Source organism: Mus pahari, chromosome 13 (genome assembly GCF_900095145.1).
Source record: "Mus pahari chromosome 13, PAHARI_EIJ_v1.1, whole genome shotgun sequence".
Lineage (NCBI taxonomy): Eukaryota > Metazoa > Chordata > Mammalia > Rodentia > Muridae > Mus > Mus pahari.
This window is the reverse complement of record NC_034602.1, coordinates 62,975,490-62,995,162: the sequence shown is the minus strand read 5'-3', so window position 1 is coordinate 62,995,162 and position 19,673 is coordinate 62,975,490. Positions and strand designations below refer to the sequence as shown.

The 19,673-nt window shown below is 44.3% G+C and overlaps 2 protein-coding genes across 2 annotated transcripts in view; one reads left to right on the top strand and one right to left on the bottom strand.

Annotated features, from left to right (window-relative positions):
• Nucleotides 1-10,974, bottom strand: part of Nipal1 (NIPA like domain containing 1) — a 22,344-nt gene extending 11,370 nt beyond the window's left edge. The window contains exon 1 of the mRNA XM_021211200.2: nt 10,843-10,974. Within this exon, the coding sequence (XP_021066859.1) occupies nt 10,843-10,888 (46 nt within the window). The 5' untranslated portion in view covers nt 10,889-10,974. The remainder of the gene's footprint in view (nt 1-10,842) is intronic.
• A 5,593-nt stretch (nt 10,975-16,567) lies between these two features.
• Cnga1 (cyclic nucleotide gated channel alpha 1) overlaps nt 16,568-19,673 on the top strand; it is a 37,418-nt gene continuing 34,312 nt past the window's right edge. Inside the window, exon 1 of the mRNA XM_021211044.1 lies at nt 16,568-16,817. The gene's annotated coding sequence lies outside the window, so the exon portion shown is untranslated. The remainder of the gene's footprint in view (nt 16,818-19,673) is intronic.

Sequence of the window (19,673 nt, the reverse complement as noted above, 5' to 3'; positions counted from 1 at the left end):
CCTGCCTCTGCCTCCCGAGTGCTGGGATTAAAGGCCTGAGCCACCAGGCCCGGCTAACAGCACTCTGATTTAACATCCTCGATCCTGAGAAGGTATACTAACACATCACTGACTGTCTCTGAAACACTCAGCAAAAAGACTTCCCATAAGGGGATCTTCACGTCGCCCAAAAGCATCCTGAAGCTATCATAATTTATAACATGCAGTTAGGAAATCACCTTAAAGTTTTGGTCTTGAAATGGCCAAGAAACTGATCTCAAGCATGTCTTATTTCATTTATCTGTGTCACTTAACAGATGAAGTGGCTTTACTTGAGAGATATAGAACCGATTCTGAGTCAAAACTTGCAGCTAGAGTCATGAGCTCTGGGGGTACTGGTTAGTTCATATTGTTGTTTCACCTATAGGGTTACAGACCCCTTCAGCTCCTTGGGTACTTTCTCTAGCTCCTTCATTGGGAGCCTGTGTTCCATCCAATAGATGACTGTGAGCATCCACTTCTGTATTTGTCAGGCACTGGCATAGCCTCACACGAGAGAGTCAAAACTTTTAAATATGCAAAGTGAATTACATTACCTAAGGGATTTCTAAAATAATTAGATAAAATAAAATTGAGAAATGCTCTACAATATTGTTTTAAAAGAGCAACCATGAATGTTCATAGTAGTGAGGTAGCTACAGTATTCTTACTGTGGGCTTCTCACCTAAACCCAGGCAGTAATCCCGTCACTTGGGAATGAAGCTCACAATTTCGAGGTCAGCCTGACATACAGGAAGAGTCAGCAAGAGAACAAAACAGCCAACCAAAGCGACAACAACAGGCAGGTGGAACGCCAGCCTGGGCAGTTTTGCCAGTTACGATTCTGATCGCTAGTTACGGTTCCGATGGCATTCATTCCCGAGAAAGCTTTGAACTGAACTTCCCACTGAATGCATGCTTGTCCTTCACTACGAGGTTTCCAGAGCTCCATCTCTGAAATCAGGGTGGGCGGACCTCATTCCAGAAAAACAATATGCCTTCTAAGCAGCTGAGGAAGCAGAAAGCATTTCCTACACGTCAGGGGCGTGGGGACAGAAGCACCAAGGGAACACGAGTCATCTTGTTTGCATTTCCCAAGTTCTCTCAAGACCAACGTGAAGCCTGGGAGTTTTATGGCTGGACGAATAATAAAAACCTTGCTTGGGTATTGACCTTAGAACTTAAATTGTTTTATGCTCTGGGAGTGTATTGGGGGAGGAAAGCCCACAGAGGCTGTGGCCGGATGAGGAATGAGGGTTTGGAGGGACCCAGGGCACAGGGAAGAGAAGGGCAGGGCAGACTGTGTGGGCAGAGACCCTGGAGGGTTTTCGAGGATGCAAAGCTATCTCTAATCAGAGTGTCTCATGATTCCAAGAAGCAAAGTATTAAAGGACTTGAAGCTAGACTTTATTCCACACTGAAAGTCTGTAACAGTCATTTAAAGATTGTACTAGACAGTCACTTTGAAAGTGAATACAAGGGTGTATTTCTGTCATCAGAGAGCTTGCTTAACTTCTTTGGTGCTATCGTTCTTTAAATATGAAGTAAAAAGTAGCAGATATGTGTCATTTGTAAAAAAAAAAAAATAAGTAAATCACTCGTTTTAAGAAATAAGATATTATTCCTTACAAATGACACTGATCCCTGGATTCTCTTTAACACTTCACTCCTTAGAAAAGGGATTTCCTTGCTATAGTGCCAAAGTTGGGTACCTGGAAAATGGTGGCTAAGCAACCCAGGTCAGTCTTTTTATTTCAGAAAATGCTAAACATAACATAAGCCAGGAAAGTCTTAATGTTCACAGACAGGCGAAACACTTTCATCTCTCAAAGCTACGTACACCTACCGAGAACCGTTTAATTGTACAGTTTCTGGCAGATTATCTGATCATTGGGACGTCTGTGAATGAGCCAAGCTTCATCTTAATCAGAGAAGCGCAGCAACGCATTCCCAGGTTGAAGACGACAACTGTCTCACCATCTAGTCTTCTGTGGCTGCTGACTCTTAGCCTTCCCGTGTAGTTTGGATGTTTAATGTCCATGAAAGGCCTGATTCCTAGGTGGTCCTACCAGGAGATAGTGGCATTGTCAAGAGGTGGGGTCTAGTAGGGGTGGGAGAGGATTATAGAACTCTGTCATTTCCCTCCCTCTTCCATCATGAGGTGGGCAGATGTATGGTGCTGTATGCTCCTACTGTGATGTGCTGCCTCACTGCAGCTCCAAAGCAATGGGGTAACAGGCCCTGCACTGGAACCCCCAGAATTATGAGTCACAATGTATCATTTCCCTTTATTAACTGATTCTCTTACTGCATTAGCTCTTCCACTGGTAGTAAGAAGTCTGATGAGGTAATCTGAATTCAAGCTTCAACATGCTTATATGGTTGGCTTTTCTACCTCTTCTTCCTTCAGAGGTCCCATACATTCCAGGTTGGCCTTAAACTTGCCACGTGATCAAGCAGACCTTGAACTTCTGATCTCTCCATAACCTTCCAAATGCAGAGAATACAGGCATGCACCATGATGACTTGCTTATGGGGAGTTTGGGATCAGCCCGGGGTTGTCTCTGCCAGATGAGCAATGCCCCTAGTCTGAGTTTGCTCTCTTGCACATCTGTAATTCTCAAGCTGCTGCTGGCCCTTCAACCTGAGGCCCACTCATGAAGAAAACACAGAGAAGACCTGAGTACACAGGTAGGAACAAGTCCTAGGCTGTCTTAGGGTTTCCACTGCTGTGAAGAGACAACATGACCAAGGCAACTCTTATAAGGATGACAGCATTTAATTGGGGCTGGCTTACAGGTTCAGAGGTTCAGTCCATCATCAAGGCAGAAAGCATGGCAGTGTATTGGCAAGCGTGGTGCTGAAGAAGGAACTTAAGAGTTTGACATCTTGTAATGAAGGCAAACCAGGAAAAGACTGGCTCCCAAGGGGGTTGGAGGAGGGTCTGAAAGCCCATCCCCACAGTGACACAATTCTTCCAACAAGTCCACATCCCCTAATAGTGCCACTCTCTGGGCCAAGCATATACAAACCACCACATAGGTATATATACAGCCTGAAGCAGGGACCCAGTCCATCCCACCCTCAGCCGACCTCAAGACACGTAGACAGGAGTAAGAGAGTAGAGCTACCTATCTCATTGACATAGAAAAATCTTTCTGGCCGCCACAATTCATTCTGCAGCTTTGAACTGCTGTCGACCAGGTTGCACCTTCCCAGGTTGGTCTCACTGACTCTGTTGTAGTTTTCCATGCCAATTAAAATAAAGGCTAGAATCCCGCCAACCCTAAACGTTAAAACCCAACACGCTCAGAAACTTGCTCACTTCTGACCTACCTTTCGCTGCATTCCTCTTGTCTCACTCATCCCTCAAGCAGCACAAGCTATACTTTCATTCATTCATTCATCCACACGGTTACTGTCTTCTAGCTGCCGTGAATGTCTTAGATGCCAGGGGCTCAGTGGTGATCATAAATGACTCTCTTGTATTCTAATGAGAAAGGGCTAGAGACATGAGCCAAGAAAAGCGGCAAAGCCTGCATACATGTACTTGTACTTATACATGTACATTACATATACATAATTCAAAAGCAGGATTAGGTAGAAATCTGTTACATGTAGAAGATAAAATTTGAGGCAGACGTTTGCCTGAGTGGTAAAGGTGTCATCAGTGGGGTGGAGGGCAACAAGGAGATGGAACAAGATGTAGTCACAGAGCAGTTGGGACAAGATAGGGTGAGATGGTGCACTGGCTAATTTTGTGACAACTTGACACAGCTGGAGTTATCACAGAAAAGGGAGCTTCAGTTGGGGAAATGCCTCTATGAGATCCATCTGTAAGGCATTTTCTCAATTAGTGATCAAGGTGGGAGGTCCCCTTGTGTGTGGTGCCATCTCTGGGCTGGTAGTCTTGGTTCTATAAGAAAGCAAGCTAAGCAAGCCAGGGGAGGCAAGTCAGTAAGTAACATCCCTCCATGGCCTCTGCATCAGCTCCTGCTTCCTGACCTGCTTGAGTTCCAGTTCTGACTTCTTCCTTTAGTGATGAACATCAATGTGGGAATGTAAGCTGAATAAACCCTTTCCTCCCCAATTTGCTTCTTGGTCATGATGTTTGTGCAGGAATAGAAACCCTGACTAAGACAGATGGGCTGGTAAAAAGAAAAACCAAGGTCCTATCCTGTAACCCCCCCTTCCAAAGCTCTGCAATGGCTTTCCTTTACATTCAAAAAAAGGTGAGTCCACCGCCCCATACACGGGCTCCAGACGTGTGGTCCCGCCTCCTCTGTTCTGTAGAACCTTCCTAGGTCCTGCTCTCTCTTCTGTAGTTGTCTTAAACTAGCTCTTCCTCACCTTACAACTTTTACAGTGGCTATTATTTAGCCCTTTACAGTGTTGACACACATAGTGAGCTGCTTCTTGGCACCGAAAAGCCTCCTCCTGGAGCTTTGTAGCTCAGTGGCAGAGCACACCAGACACATGCCCACCATACTTCCTCACACGGCTGCTCTCTACAGTCCCAGTCAGAAGAAACCCTCAATTCCCTTGCAGCCAATAACCTTATTTAGTGCACCCCACCAATCACACTTCTTCTTGCAGCTTATGTTTTTATAGCGTATGCATATCCATATGGCTATGGGTTTGCGCAAACAAAACAGCTGTTGAAACCCATCTGTAACCCAAGGTGTTAGCTAAGCTATTGATTTGCTCACAGGGGAGTCGGCGCCTCTGGGAACGGGTGAGGTACAGGTCAACAGGACAGACAAACAGAGCAGATGGTTTTAGAGAAAACGCAGCAAGCTAGAATAAACAGAGAAGGCAAAACGAGGTTACATCGTTTACACCGATTTGGAGTGGAATAAGGGTCATACATAAATTAGAACAGATTTGGAACAGAATGAGACCTTTGGACACCACGGCAGGCAGATGTACATGTAAGCTCTCATGCAGAGGTGCTCATGATTTCGGTTAACCAAGCAGAACTGAGGGCCAATGGTGTAGCTCAGAGGCACGGCGATTGCCTGGCATGGGGAGGCCTTGGTTTGATCCCCAGAACTTCCAAACCAAGTGAACTGCAATGGAAAACTCCCACCACCACAGCCTGTGCAACAACCACAAAATGCTTCAAAGGGCAGGTGTGAAGATGCTGCTGGTTTAAACCCCACTACCATCTTTTGTTGTTCTTGGTTGGTTGGTTACAGGGTTTCTCTGTGTAGCTGTGACTGACTTGAAACTCTGTGAACCAGGCTGGCCTCAAACTCACAGAGATCTGCCTGCCTCTGTCTCCTACCTGCTGGGATTAAAGGCCTGTGCCACCTCTGCTGCCTTAGGGCCAACTTTAAAGTCTTCTTTCTTTAAAGGGCCTGAGGGATCGGGGAGGAACTGGGAGGACCTGGGAGAATGCAGAAGGATCAGGGAGTGTCAAAGGACTGCTGGCCCTGGTGTTTCCATAACTAGGCTCTGTTTTCACACTTTACCATCTGTAAGAAAGGTTACATAGGGGCTGGTAAGATGGCTCAGTGGGTAAGAGCACCCGACTGCTCTTCCGAAGGTCCGGAGTTCAAATCCCAGCAACCACATGGTGGCTCATAACCATCTGTAACAAGATCTGGTGCCCTCTTCTGGAGTGTCTGAAGACAGCTACAGTGTACTTACATATAATAAATAAATAATAATAATAAAAAAAAAGCCAAAAGTATAAAAAAAAAAAAAAAAGGTTACATAATTGTTCCTCTTGGGGAAAAGTAAAAAGGAAACCAGGCAAGGTGGCGCTCACTCTGAATCCAGTGCTGGGAGCCGAGGCTGGTGAGTCCCTTTAAGTTCAAGGTTAGCCTGGCCTGCAGTGAATTCCAAGCCAGCTAAAACTATGTAGTGAGACCGTCTCAAAACAAAACACCTAAAAATGAATAAATAAACAATTCTAAATGAGAATGCAGGAAAGGAACTTAAGAAATGACCCAGTAACCTTGCATGCAGACTTTAAATTTTTAAAATCATTTATAGTTCCTACTAAATACTAGGCTCAACAACCTACTACTAGTGCACCACAGTGCTTCCTGATCAACTTTAAGTGGAGAATTTTATTTTGTTTTGGGGGGCTAGAGAGACTTTTTTTAAGTAGTGCTTAATTTTGGCATGCAAGAAATCTTTTAGGACTTAGAAACATACCTTGTGTTTTAGTCTTAAGACATGGTGGAAATCTCTTTCAGAGCATTTGATAAAGTTATAGTTTACACAGAAAATCAAAGTGTCTTAGTAGTAAAAACTATCACCATTTCACAGATTTTGAGAAATGCCTATCACATGTATTTTTTGAAAGAGTGATGTGTCCAATTCTAAGAAACTAGTCATGTCTCAGAGGACATGCGGTGGACGCGGGGCATCGTGTCAGTCCTGTGTCTTTGATGATGTAAGCAGCAGTGAATTCCAGCACCCCTGGAGACTGGGAGTCTGAAATCAGCATGGCCTCAGGGTTGGGCTCCTGGGGTCAGCTTCCCCTTCCCTGTGTCTTCTTGGGGTGAGCTTTCACACCTCTTTCAGACACAGCCACTCCAGGTTGGACATTGGGTTCTCTAGAGTAACAGAACTTATGGGCAGTCTCTATATAGTAAGGGGTTTGGTTGTTGATTTACAGTCTGTAGTCCAACTCCCCAACAATGGTCAGCAGCCAAGGGCCAAGGATCTAGCCGTTGCTCAGTCCCACAAGGCAAGCAGGCAAAGAAGGGAGCTGATCTTCCTTCTTCCAATGTCCTTAAGAAGGTCTCCAGCAGAAGGTGTGGCCCAGATTAAAGGTGTGTACCACTATCTGGATCTGGAACTTGCTTTGTCCCAGGCTGACCTTGAGCTCAGAGATCTCCAAGTCTCAGTCTCCTGGGATTAAAGGTGTGTACTACTTTGCCTGGGCCTAAGCTTTTCATGGCCACTGTGCCTCAAGATCTCCAGGGCAGGGGCTGGCAAGATGGCTCAGCGGGTAAGAACACTGACTGCTCTTCCGAAGGTCCTGAGTTCAAATCCCAGCAACCACATGGTGGCTCACAACCACCCATAATGAGTTCTGATGCCCTCTTCTGGTGTGTCTGAAGTCAGCTACAGTGTACTTACAGTGCATAACAATAAATAAATCTTTAAATTAAAAAAAAAAAATCTCCAGGGCAAGATCCAGGTCAGAAACTTGTGTCTTCAGGCTTCAAGATCTGGATAACAGGTGAGCCTTCTAATTCTGGATTGAAGTTCACTCCAGATGTAGTCAAGTTGACAATCAGGAATAGTCACTACAACATCCATCATCCAAAAATTCCAAATGCTACAAGGCAGATGCTTTGGGTGCGCTGATAGGACATTACTGAACAATTACACACCAGGAAACTCAGTTTTATCTAAAAATACTTCTGACCCTGAGCATTCTGCATGAAGGATGCTCGGGTGCTCGGGACGTAGTTTCACGCACGATGGCTTCTGATCTTATGATCAGTTATCTCACTCGTGCCGCACTAGAATCAAGGCTGCAGTGTGAATTCAGCAAGGATGCACCATCCAAAGTGCTGTATGCACCTACAGGTGAAATACAGGCCTAAAGAATGCCATATTTCAATTGAACACTAACTGTGAAGCCATTTTAAGTTCTCTGGTTCACTTTCTGTATCTGTAAAGATGGAAACCAAAACTACAGAATTTAGTTATACAGGAGTGTGAATGGCTATGTTCTATATGAATGTTTTGAATTTTCAAGATACTGATTATAGCCGGCGTGGCGGTGTACGCCTTCAATCCCAGCACTTGGGAGGCAGAGGCAGGTGCATTTCTGAGTTCGAGACCAGCCTGGTCTACAAAGTGAGTTTCAGGACAGCCAAGGCTACACAGAGAAACCCTGTCTCGAAAAACCAATATATATATATATATACTGATTATATATATATATATATATGATCAGTATAGAAGCAGAAGAGAATGATATAGCCAATTCTGAGTCACTATTTCTCAATTGCCTCATCTTAAACTTTTCTAAAGTTATTTTTGTCTTACGTTTATATGTGTTTTGCTTGTGTGTATGCCTGTGTACCACATACATGCCTGGTGCCCTCAAAGAGGTCAGAAAATGGTGTCTGACACCCTGGAACTGGAGTTATAGATGAGTGTGAACTGTCTCGAGGATGCTGTAATCAAGCTCATGCCCTCTGAAAAGGCAGTCAGTGCACTTGAACACTGAGCCATCTCTCTAGCTCCTGATTCCTTTTCTTAAAATCAAAGACATTCAGGTCATGAAGATAGGAAAGGTCAACTTTAAGTATCACAGGCACTCCCCTCTGTTGTCGAGCTGTGGTCTGGAAAATGGCTTCATTCCATGAAAGAAAACTTTGAAAACCCTTGATTCTCCTCTGCCTGAAGGCTGCTTTTTGAACCCCAAGTCAGCTAAGAGCTCCTCAGACATGAGAATTTATGAATGTCCTTTTGACAGCCCAGGATATCTGCCCTTGAGTCCATCACTTCCACAGTCCCTGACACAAATGCAGTTGGAGTGTCCGGGTGATGGCTATTAAGTCTGGCATTCTGTTTCCCCAGGGCCATGTTTCCTCTGCTAATAAAAGCTGTTTTGGCTGTTGAACTTGATTTGAGTTCTGTTAGAACACTTGCAAACAGTACTGAAACCAAATTATATATATAAAAAAAGCCTTTCTGTGTATTTAAGTTTGTCTTTTTTTTTTTTTTTTTTTTTTTTAGATAATTTGGGGTTATAAGATCTTTTGAAGTATTGAGTCATGATTTTAAAAGTTGAAATCAAAGTACTACTGTAACTTTTTTGGGGGGGTCAACTTATGAAACTACTTTATTTTCAGATGATTAGCTCATCATTTTGATCTCAGGTAGATTAACACTTTCTCTAAAGGATCTGGGCCACCCACTCTGCAGACCACCCACACCTTCAGTACATTAACTGTTAGACTTTGTCACAGCTCCACACTATCAGTTCATTTGCTTCTTGGGAACGTCCGGTCATCAGGGTAGTAAGCAGATTGGGAATTCTAGCCTGGAAGGCCAGACTGATGACAGTCCTTTCAGTGCCTGGCTTACAGGATTCTTGTTCACCACCTCAAACAAATCAAGGAAGAACAGAGTCCATTTAAGCCCCACCAGGGTTCTGCCCTGTGGATTTCCTGAGGTAACCCGGTGCTACCTACTCTGCCAGCAAGATTTCTTCCCACTTTAGAGATGAAGAAAGAAAGCCAAGTGGACTCTCTGGGGCTAAAACCTAGTCTCCTACTACTGAAATGACAGACTAGCCTCTGCCATCCTTCCCAGTACCTTCCTGCACAGTTAATCATTGGGTGACACAGAGCTCCGATACTTCTTGTAGTTACTAAATGCATGAGCAAAGCAGGAAAAATATCCAGAGGTCAAATGAGTGGGTGCAATCTGCTCTCAGATCCTTGAACAAACAAGGGCAGGGTGCATTAGTGACGATCTGACTTGGCAGCTCCAGAAATTATTTAGAAAAGGGACCAAGTGCCATTAAGTACTGTCTAGGAAACGACCCTAGGTGCAGCTGCCTTAGGGATCACCGGTCTCAATGTGGGAATAGCTTATGAATTGTTGCACATTTTCTTTTATACACCTCTCCCCTTTCTTACTAGCTGGGTTTTGATGAGTCCTCTTCTCTCCCTCTCTCTCCCCACTTTTCTTTCTATTCCCTCATTAAGTTATAAGCTGGAAAAGCCAAGAAGCAAGGACATGAAGGTTGTTGCCAGGATTTTCTCAAACAGTGGTTCCCAATCTGTGGTTCTTGACCCCTTTGGGGGTTCAAAGGATCCCTTTACAGGGGTCACCAAGCAGATATTTGTTTTATGATTCATAACAGTAGCAAAATTTCAGTTCTGTTGTAGCAAAGAAATCATTTTATGGTTGGAGAATCTCTACAACATGGGGAACTGTAGTCACATGGGGGTAGCCTTAGTCTGGGAACCACTGTAAGGCACAGGTCTTACCAGACAGTTTCTTTGAGTCCTTAGCAAGTAGGTTAGAAATGACCTTTGCCCTGACACCGGTGGGGATAAAAAAAAAAAAAAAAAAAAAAACCGATAATTTCGTTTGCAATGCACATTTCCCAAGGTTGCCCCACCTTTCCCCTTACTTCCATTCAGCTCACACTGACCTTCTGTGTAGAGACTGCAAGAAGCCAGTGGAAGTGGTGAGCACCTAGCAAAGGTCAAGGGGCGGGGCTCAGGGATTTTACAGGGCAAGGTGTGGGCTGGAAATCCCAGTCTGGCCCTGAGGAAGAATTTACAAAAGGGCACACCCAGTACCCTGTTGGAGTAGTCACCCTACTCAAAGGACTGCCCAGTAAGTCATACCTGAGTGATCTCTCCGTGGGGCTCAGGCACAGCGTGTTCAGGGAGCAGTGTACGGAAGCCCACGGGATCCCCGGCACGCCCTCTGCCCGGTATAAACCATGTACTCTGGAGTTGAGGCTGAGCCAGGAAACCTCCTCCTGGAACAAATCCTGGAATCTGCCCTCAGCAAGCATCCCGAATTTCCCTGCCACACACGAAGTACGACGACCTAGTCAACATTGGGCCAACCCCGGGGAATAAGTGGGCGTCACCTCTGTCCTGCTCCCACTTGGGCTTCCCCACAGAATCTGGAGTGCAGTGGGCACAGCTAAGTATTTACTGTCCCATTGGTGGGGCAACCGACTGGACGACTGGACTACTAAATGACTAGAAGATCGCGCGTTAAGAATCCGCACATTTTTCTCGAGTCTAGTTATATCTTGAGACCACGCATCTGGGCTCCCAGCTACCCAAGTGTCACACCGTTGGGACTGACACTCACCTTCGTGGCAAGGCTCTCCGGGTGGCAGCCTCAGCTGTGTCCCCATGGCCTGGGGACCGGGCTTCCTCCGTGCTAGCAATAGTTTCTCACACACCAGTGTCCCGGGACCCGCGTTCGTTCCGGCAGAGCAGTGGAGTCAGAGAAGGGTGTGTGCTGCCTCCGCCCCCGTGGCAGCCTCAGCCAATGAGAGTGACTGGGTGGGGCATGGGGTGGTTTGAGGCTCATTTTCCGCCCACCGCTCGTCTCGGCTGGAGTTCCTTCTGTCACCAGTGTCTGCAGGGTGGACCCGGAGCTGCACAAGTGCTTAGTCCAGAAACACCTGTCCAGAAGGAGATGGTGTTACAGCGTAGATGCTGCCGAAGCCACTCGGGGAATTTAGTGATGGAGAGGCTGTCCTGAGGCCCCCTTCTGGTTGTCCTGGAGCCGATGGAGTGCTGGCGGACGTCAGTGGGACTTTCTCATCACTAGCTTCTGTGGCACAAGGTGCTGTCCAAGTTCTGCGCTGAGTCCATGCTAAAGTTTATTCTGGGATTTTTCGAACAGGCTTGGTGCTTCTGCTCTCTTATGCACGCCGTTGTCCTCCTCGTTTTATAATACCCGTGCCTGCCTGTTTTCAACAAGCAGACATCTCCCTCTCCACCCACCCAGCTGCCTTATCCCCACACCCAGTCGTATACAAAATAAGCTTTTCAGGGATCATCAATGCCCAAACTGAGAAGACCTGTTGTCACGCTGAAGTTCATGATATTCCAGCAGCACACTACATAACATACATGAGTCAACTCATTACAATTTACAGCACAATTTATTAACTACAGTTTGCAGGCGAGGGATAAGGATAAGGTAGAGAAAGTGGTGAAGTAACTTAGCCACGAGGTGTTTATTACACCTCAAGAAGTGGTCACACTTACTGCTGAAGCCCTCACCCGGAAGACCCGAGAATGTGTGCGCGTGTGGGGTGCTTTTGCACTTGAATGCTGTACCCCATTGGCTCTAGGTACTCATGAACAGCTGGTGGTAACTTTATTGCCTAAGAGTTTCACTGCAGAGATCCATCTTGCTTTTCTTGTTTTCAGGCTTACGAGACAAAACTTAAATCCAAATTAGTCAGTAGTTTAAGATGCATACTTTTTTCCCCTTGGGCATGATTTGTGGTGAAAGAGTGGGGCGGGGGCAGGATCAGGTGGAAATAGCAAAGGCGGTTTAAGCCAGTTTTGGATAGGGACCCCTGTGAAGTAGACATCTACTTAGATGCTTTTTTGGATATCAGATTTCAAGTTTTGTCTTCACCACAGATTGTCAATGATATAAATCTGATCTCAGGTACTTCTTCAAACATCAGTCACTATGTGGCAAACCCTAACCCTAAACACTTTATAAAAAATTGTTTAATTTATATTAAAAGCATTCAAAATGATAATAGCTGTTGTTATTTTCCACTTTATGCTTTATATCTTCATTTGGAGAAAAATGCCTTGAGAATGTTCCTTTAATATTCATTAGTTTTCTTTGTTTGCACATGAATGCAGAATGCACACGTGTATGCAGGTGCACAGGCGGGTGTGCCTGTGGAAGCCAGAAGGGGGCGCTGAGTATTCTGCTCTATCACTTCCCCCCCCCCCCCAATTTTTATTAGGTATTTACTTCATTTACAAAATCAAATGCTATCCCCAAAGTCCCCTATACCCTCCCCTCCCTGCTCCCCTACCCACACGCTCCCACTTCTTGGCCTTGGTGTTCCCCTGTACTGGGGCATATAAAGTTTGCAACCCGAGCTAGGCTAGTCTCCAAGGCCCAGAAACCCTTCCGCTTTTGTCCTCGGGAATGCTGGGGTTATAGCTGTAAACCATGGTACCGGTTTTTTTATGTGGGTTCTGGTTCTCAGGCATGGGCACTGCTGTTCCCCTCTGAATCATCTCTCCTGCCCGTTGGGATGGCAGCCTGGTTTGGGCAGGAAGTACTTTGCTATAAATCTTATTTATTGCAGTTCCGAGTACGTGAGAAAACACTCGGGAAAAAAATAAGAAAACTTGCTCAAGATCACTGCTGTCCCAAGCCCAGTGTGTCTTAGGCAGAAATCAGTCATGAATTTCCCTCACCCATTATTTCTAGATGAATAGTTATGTGGCTACCACACAGGATGTCACTGGTGCACTAACTGGGGGCTGGTGTTATCCCTATCCAAGAATATATTACTTAATTCAAGGGAAAAAAAAAACACATTTAAACATCTCCAGTGAACTCACTCTTGACTTTGGGAAATCCTTTTATAACTCAAAACTTAGAGCTTGACAGTAAATAAAACCCTCTAAAAGGTAGACTCACACTCACTGGGCTTTGTGCAAGGTCACAAGACCCAGTGATGATTGTGAAAACTGAAGCTGGAGCTGCCTCAGAGCTGGAGGAGGCAGAGCCACACTGTCTTGTAGCTTGGGCAGGTCTTCAGAGAGCCTCCTGTGTGAGCCTCTAGCCTCCATTGCCACACTATAGGGGAGTTTGCCATTCTCTGGCAGGCGGGGTAGGGACAAGGCAGAGGGGATAGCGGCTGGTAGGCAGGGTGAAGGGTAAGCTGTAGAACGTCAGGCGTAGCACTAGCTTATGCTTTTAGTTTATTATTGATTCTGCCCCCAGTCAGTCTGCTTAAGGGGTTATAGATTTTAAAAAAATCTTCTGGAGAAGCAATTGCTTTTCTTTTCTGACTTAAAATTCACTGTCTCCTGAACTTATTTGGAGTACTTCTTCCTTATATTTTGAATTTATGATCTGTATTTTTTCAATGTGAACTTTGTGATCACTGATTTTTAAACATTTGTCCTTTAATGTATGTATCTGAGGGGTTGAGAGATGACTCAGCAGTTAAACGGAGATGCTGTTTTAGAGAGAACCTGAGTGTAGTACTTACATCTGACAGCTCATAACCATTTGTAACTTCAGCTCAAGGGAAACCATGAACCAAGGGAGGCCATGAACCTCCACGAACTCCTGACTTAACTTCAAATACTACAATAGCATCATCTCATAGATTGGATGTGTTGTGCTTTTGTTAACACTCAGTTCACAATGATTGATTTCCAAATAAATACTTGGTACTTTGGAGCTGCAGTCCCCATGTCTTTTGGGTTGACCCTAACTACTAAAGCACAGCTAAGAAAATGTGGGAGTCTTTTAGTCACTTAGTCCAGTGAATCTTAGGAGACACACATGCAGCTGGACTTCCCAAATCTCTCTCCACCCCAGTCAGTTATGATGGCCTTCCCATCCGGTCAAACTAAACAATCTCGTCTTGAATTCTACCCTTTCATTCACACCCCACATCAACCAATCAGCCAATCTTATTGCTTCTGTTTTAAGTCTATGTCCAAAAGCTGCCCCCTTCCCCCACCCCTACTCACCCCCTGCCCCCAACCCTCCTTGGAGTCACTGTCACCTCTTCCTGAATTACTGCCACAGTCTCCTAACTGTCCCCTGCATCACCTTTCTACCTTTCTTTCTTTCTTTCTTTCTTTCTTTCTTTCTTTCTTTCTTTCTTTCTTTCTTTCTTTCTTTCTTTCTTTCTTTCTTTTCTTTTCTTTTCTTTTCTTTTCTTTTCTTTTCTTTCTCTCTTTCTTTTTTTTTGTCTGAGACAGGGTTTCTCTATACAGCCCTGGCTGTCCTGGAACTCACTTTGTAGACCAGGCTGGCCTTGAACTCAGAAATCCGCCTGCCTCTGCCTCCCGAGTGCTGGGATTAAAGGCGTGTACCACCACGCCCGGCTCTCGACTTTCTTTTCAGACCCCACAATCACAATAACTCCCTCTTCCCTTTGCTAATAGGCTGGCTTCTCTGCTTCGCTTTGACCATCCAAGGAGATCCTGTCTTTCCCCCGGGAAGTGAACACGGCTAGCTCGGTCAGTGCACACAGATGTCCCCTAAAAGAAGCCTTCCCCGGGTACCCCCTCATACCATCTCTCCCCCTTTATTACCTCACTAACACCTGACTTATGTGTGCCCTGCCACGTGTGTTCTGTCTTGACATCATCAGAAGCCTTACCTCCTGAAGGTAGAGATTTAGTTTTGTCAGCTGTTAACTTCCTAGCGCTTATAAGAGAGCCTGGTACTTCATAAGCACTTGAATGAATAATTAGGCACTGTAGTGAGCCAGACCCCACCCGCAGAGTAATAGACAAATCATGGACAAAGTCCTAAACTCAGAGGGTTTACGGTACTTACAGGGAGGATAATTATTTAACTGTTAAGCAATTAATTACAGTCTTTAATGGTGATCATAAAGACCAAGATGTCATTAATCGACTGTGCCGGCTAAAGGTCTTGGTGGGTTGGGGACACAGATTATTAAATACTTAAGAACATGGAGTGACGAGCCAAAACCTCTCAGATCACATCTTTTTTAAACAAGGAAAATCTGTAAACAATCAATTCCATGCAAATGAGCATCTATAGTTACAGGCACTTTAAATAGGATTATAAAGACTTAGAGGATGCTGACAAAGCAGGACAGAGGGCCCAGTTGAAAGCAGATACTAAGTAGATAATCCGTGTGGCTCTGTTCTTCCTGTCAGTCAAGGTTACTGCAGGTCCCAGGAGAAGAAACTCGATGATAGGGAGACTGGGTCAAACTAATCACGCCATGGAGGAAAAAATAAAACTACCCCTAGTACACTGACGCCTTTAAACTCGAGTCCATTGGGAGAACCTCCTACTGTCGGTTTCATATATACAGACAAAATTTCTACATAACTACAATTTCAGCAAAAATCGCACCTTTCCCCGAAGCCCTCTAGTTTCCTCTCTTTCCTTCCATCTCAAGAATTTCTGCCCCTTGCATATGGTCCCTCAGGTCTGTATCCCAATATATCTTAATGGCGTCTGTCTCTCCTCGGCACAGTCTCTGAAGAGAGGACTCCTGGGTCCTCTTAGACCTCAGAACAGCTTCCCTGTTCGTTACAGGCGTTCAGGAGTGACTGCTCCCGGCATTTATTTAATTCATTACAGCCACTTTGAAGAAAGTCCCTAGGGTAGGCAAATCATGAGGACGAGAACATCCGCTGCATGAACGCATCTGTTGGACAGATCTCAGTTGCCTTTTCTATGTGTGAAGTAGGATTAGAAAAGACTGCCCCCAAACTAATCCTAGAAATGGATATTTTGAGCTAGAAAAAGAAAATAAGAAGGAGGAGAAGGAGGAGAAGGAGAAGGAGAAGGAGAAGGAGAAGGAGAAGAAGAAGAAGAAGAAGAAGAAGAAGAAGAAGAAGAAGAAGAAGAAGAAGAAGAAGAAGAAGAAGAAGAAGAAGAAGAAGAAGAAGAAGAAGAAGAAGAAGAAGAAGAAGAAGAAGAAGAAGAATCTTCAGCTTTTAAAAGGAATCAAGCAAGTGTGTAAGAACACAGGCAACTACTACAAAATAGTTCTCCCTTGCTACCTGGCTGTTAAAAGTTATAGTAACACCCTGCCCAGCTTTTGAAGACTTCCACAGATAGCCACATTACCGTGTCTCATTTTCATCCTAACGATAAACTCATAGTATTATAACCCTGAGGAAAATTGGCAACACAATTTTAATAAAACCCACTAGGCAATATTTCTTTTGGTGTACTTTCAGACGGGTTAGGCGACAGGGCTTTGAGAAAGGCCTTTATGCTTATCAGTTGCATACATATTAATGAGCTCAGGTTCAAGCTAAGGATAATGATGACCTGGCGGCTATTATTCTCATCTACACACAAATCCCCAAATCCAGTTCTGAGCCACAAACATCCTCCCCTGCCAATGCCATGGACCTGTCTTTTCTGAGGAATAAATAATAAAATGAGCCATTTGTGCTGCTTAAGGAGAGGAGAAATCACGTCATAGTTATTACTAAGGAAAACTTGCATCTGGATTTTGACAATGCCAAGATTAACCATATATCTGTGTCTGTTTTGGATGTACCACTGATTGGCACTGCAGGAAGACAGACATCTCATTTAAACAAGTGCGGGTAAGAACCCAGTGGTAATTTCAGTTATATTTTTTAAAATGTATGCTGACATGTGTTTTTATTTACACACGTCCTAGGTTTTGTGTTGGTTCTCATGATACGGACATTTTAGAAGTAGCTGATAATTGAATCTCTATAGAGTCTCTTCCAGAGATTCAGATTTGCCAATAAAGATGCAAACTTAATTAAAAATAGCAATAAATAAAGGTCTCTTATACCGAGACTTTGCTAATCTGAATATCATAGCCCTAGTAAATAACACTGAGTTTTTGTGAATTTAAAATTTGTTTTTAAAAGTCAAATGCAATAACCACAACAGGCGTGTGTTTTCCCTAGAGAAAATATTAAATATTAAATTCTCTTTCTCTTTATGATATTTGAAAGTTGGGCATCAAACTCACATGAATGGTAACAAAGAATTAACTGTGAAAATATAAATTCCTATTTGTTGGAAACTTAGACATGTTTGGTGGCTTTATAACTACTTTTATGACAACCTGATCCAACATCAAGAGATGAAGATGTGGCCTCTGGAGGAGGAAGTGACTTACCAGGGCAGTACTTTCTCTTTAGGGAGGGCCAAAATTTCACCATGCTACCTTCTTTTTCTACTCTCCTTTTCAGTGTGTGAATGTGAGGTGTGTGTGTGTGTGTGTGTGTGTGTGTGTGTGTGTTATGCCTGTGTGTATGTGTGTGCCTGTATGTATGAGTGTGATTTTATATGTGTATATGTGTATGTGTGTGTGGTGTGTGCCTGTGTATATGTGTGTGTGTGTCTGGGTGTTTATCTGTGTGTATGTGTGTGTTGTGTGTGCATGGTATGGTGTGTGTGTGTGTTATACCAGATGCGGGGGTGTATATGTATATGTGTGGTGTGTGTCTGTATGGGTGTGTGCATATATGTGGTGATTATTGTGCATGGCATATGTATATGTATGTGGTGTTTATGTTTAAATTGTGTGTGTGTGTTATATGGGGTATGTTATGTGCGTGTATGTGAGCATGCTTGTGAAAGACTGAGGTTGAAGTCCCGAGTCATCCTTTCTTCCCCCCTTATTCATTGAGGCAGAGACTCTCCTCTGAGGTTGCCAGTATGGCTCACCTTGCTAGCCTGGTTAAAGCTCCCCTGCCCAGCCTCTTCTGGCTTTACAGGCAGACCTGAAATGGCGCCCTGGTGGCATTTCCATGGGTTTCTGGTTCCCTAAACTCAGGTCCTTACATTTGCACAGCTATCTCTTCAACCGCTGAGCCATCTCCCTGCCTTGCCACGTCGTTAACTCTCCACAGTAAGCATGTGAATGTTTTCTTTTTTCCCTTAATTATTTATTCACTTTACATACTGATTGCAGACTCACCTCTCTCTTCCCGTTCACCCCTCACACAGCTGCTCTCCCTCCTTCCCATTCTCCTTTGAGAAGGAGGAACCCCCTCCTGGGTACCAACCCATCCTGGCACAGCAAGTCACTACAGAACTAGGTGCATCTTCTCTTATTGAGCCTTGACAAGGCAGCCCAGTTAGGGAAATGGGATCCACAGGCAGGCAACAGTGTCAGGGACAGCCCCTGCTCCAGATGCTGGGGGACCTGCATGAAGACCAGTCTGCACATCTGCTACATAAGAAGCGTGTGTACTTAAATTAGGCCTTAGACAAATAACTCTTATCGACTCCTACCACACTTTATTTTTGTATATTTTAAAACTGCCATTTATCATTCTTATTATCCTTTTTATGATGGTTTCATGTTTCTCAAGGGTTAGTAATTTTATTCTATATTAGAAAGTTAGATGCTATTTTAAAAAGCTTTAAGAAATGTTCCTATCACTATGTGCCTAGTCACTGGCTTTGTACATTTTGGAGTTTCTATTTCTATGCCCACTGTGCTACCTCTTCTGTCATCAGCTGACGTGTGAGGTCATTTCTCAGTCCGCAGAATCATTGCTAGATCAGCCACCAAACCAAAGAACATGAGTCTGGTGCATCCAAACTAAACGTGCTTCAGAGACCAAATCTCTAGCTACTGCCCCTTGTGCCATCAGAGAGGCTCCCTCTCCTCTGCCTGGGCACTTCCACAAATATTGATCGTAAAGTAATTTCAGCCAAGCAGAATGTCTGTACAGGGCTGGAGAAAGAGTTAAGAACACTTGCTGCTCTTGCAGACAAACTTAAGCTGTCATGACCTGCTTGTCACATACTTACTCCAAGGTATTAAAGAGCTGTATTATCATATTGGCCGCTCCTTTGACCTATTGATTGGACATACAGCCAGGAACAAAGTTTCTGTTTAGGAAAATGCCTTGAGTTGTAAATGTACTAAGTAAATGTTTGTAGAATAGGTTAGCGAGTAAAAAAAATACATGTATGTATGTGTGCAGTAGCTTTTTCGAGATAGTCCTTGGACATTTATTTTCAATGTTTCCATTTTAATGGTTAGCCAGCTTACGAGGAAAAATTCTAGATACTGATAAGAGTTCCAGATATAATATTTACTGTTTAACATATTGTCCTATCCAAAAAGATTAAAGATTAAGATTCTTAATTTTTAACTTTTTTCAGCCAGGGTCCTCACTGGCCTGGGACTCATTATGTAGAATGCAGAGCAGGCTGGAATGTAACTCTCAGAGAGCTATCTGCCTGCCTGGTTTTTCTGAGTGCTGGGATCAAAAGTATGTGCCCCCATGCCTGGGTGTGTGTACTGGCTGGTTTTGCGAGTCAACTTGACACAAACTGGAATTATCACAGAGAAAGGAGCCTCCCTTGAGGAAGTGCCTCCATGAGATCCAGCTGTAAGGCATTTTCTCAATTAGTGATGAAGGATGGGAGGGCCCACTAGGGGTGGTGCCATCCCTGGGCTGGTC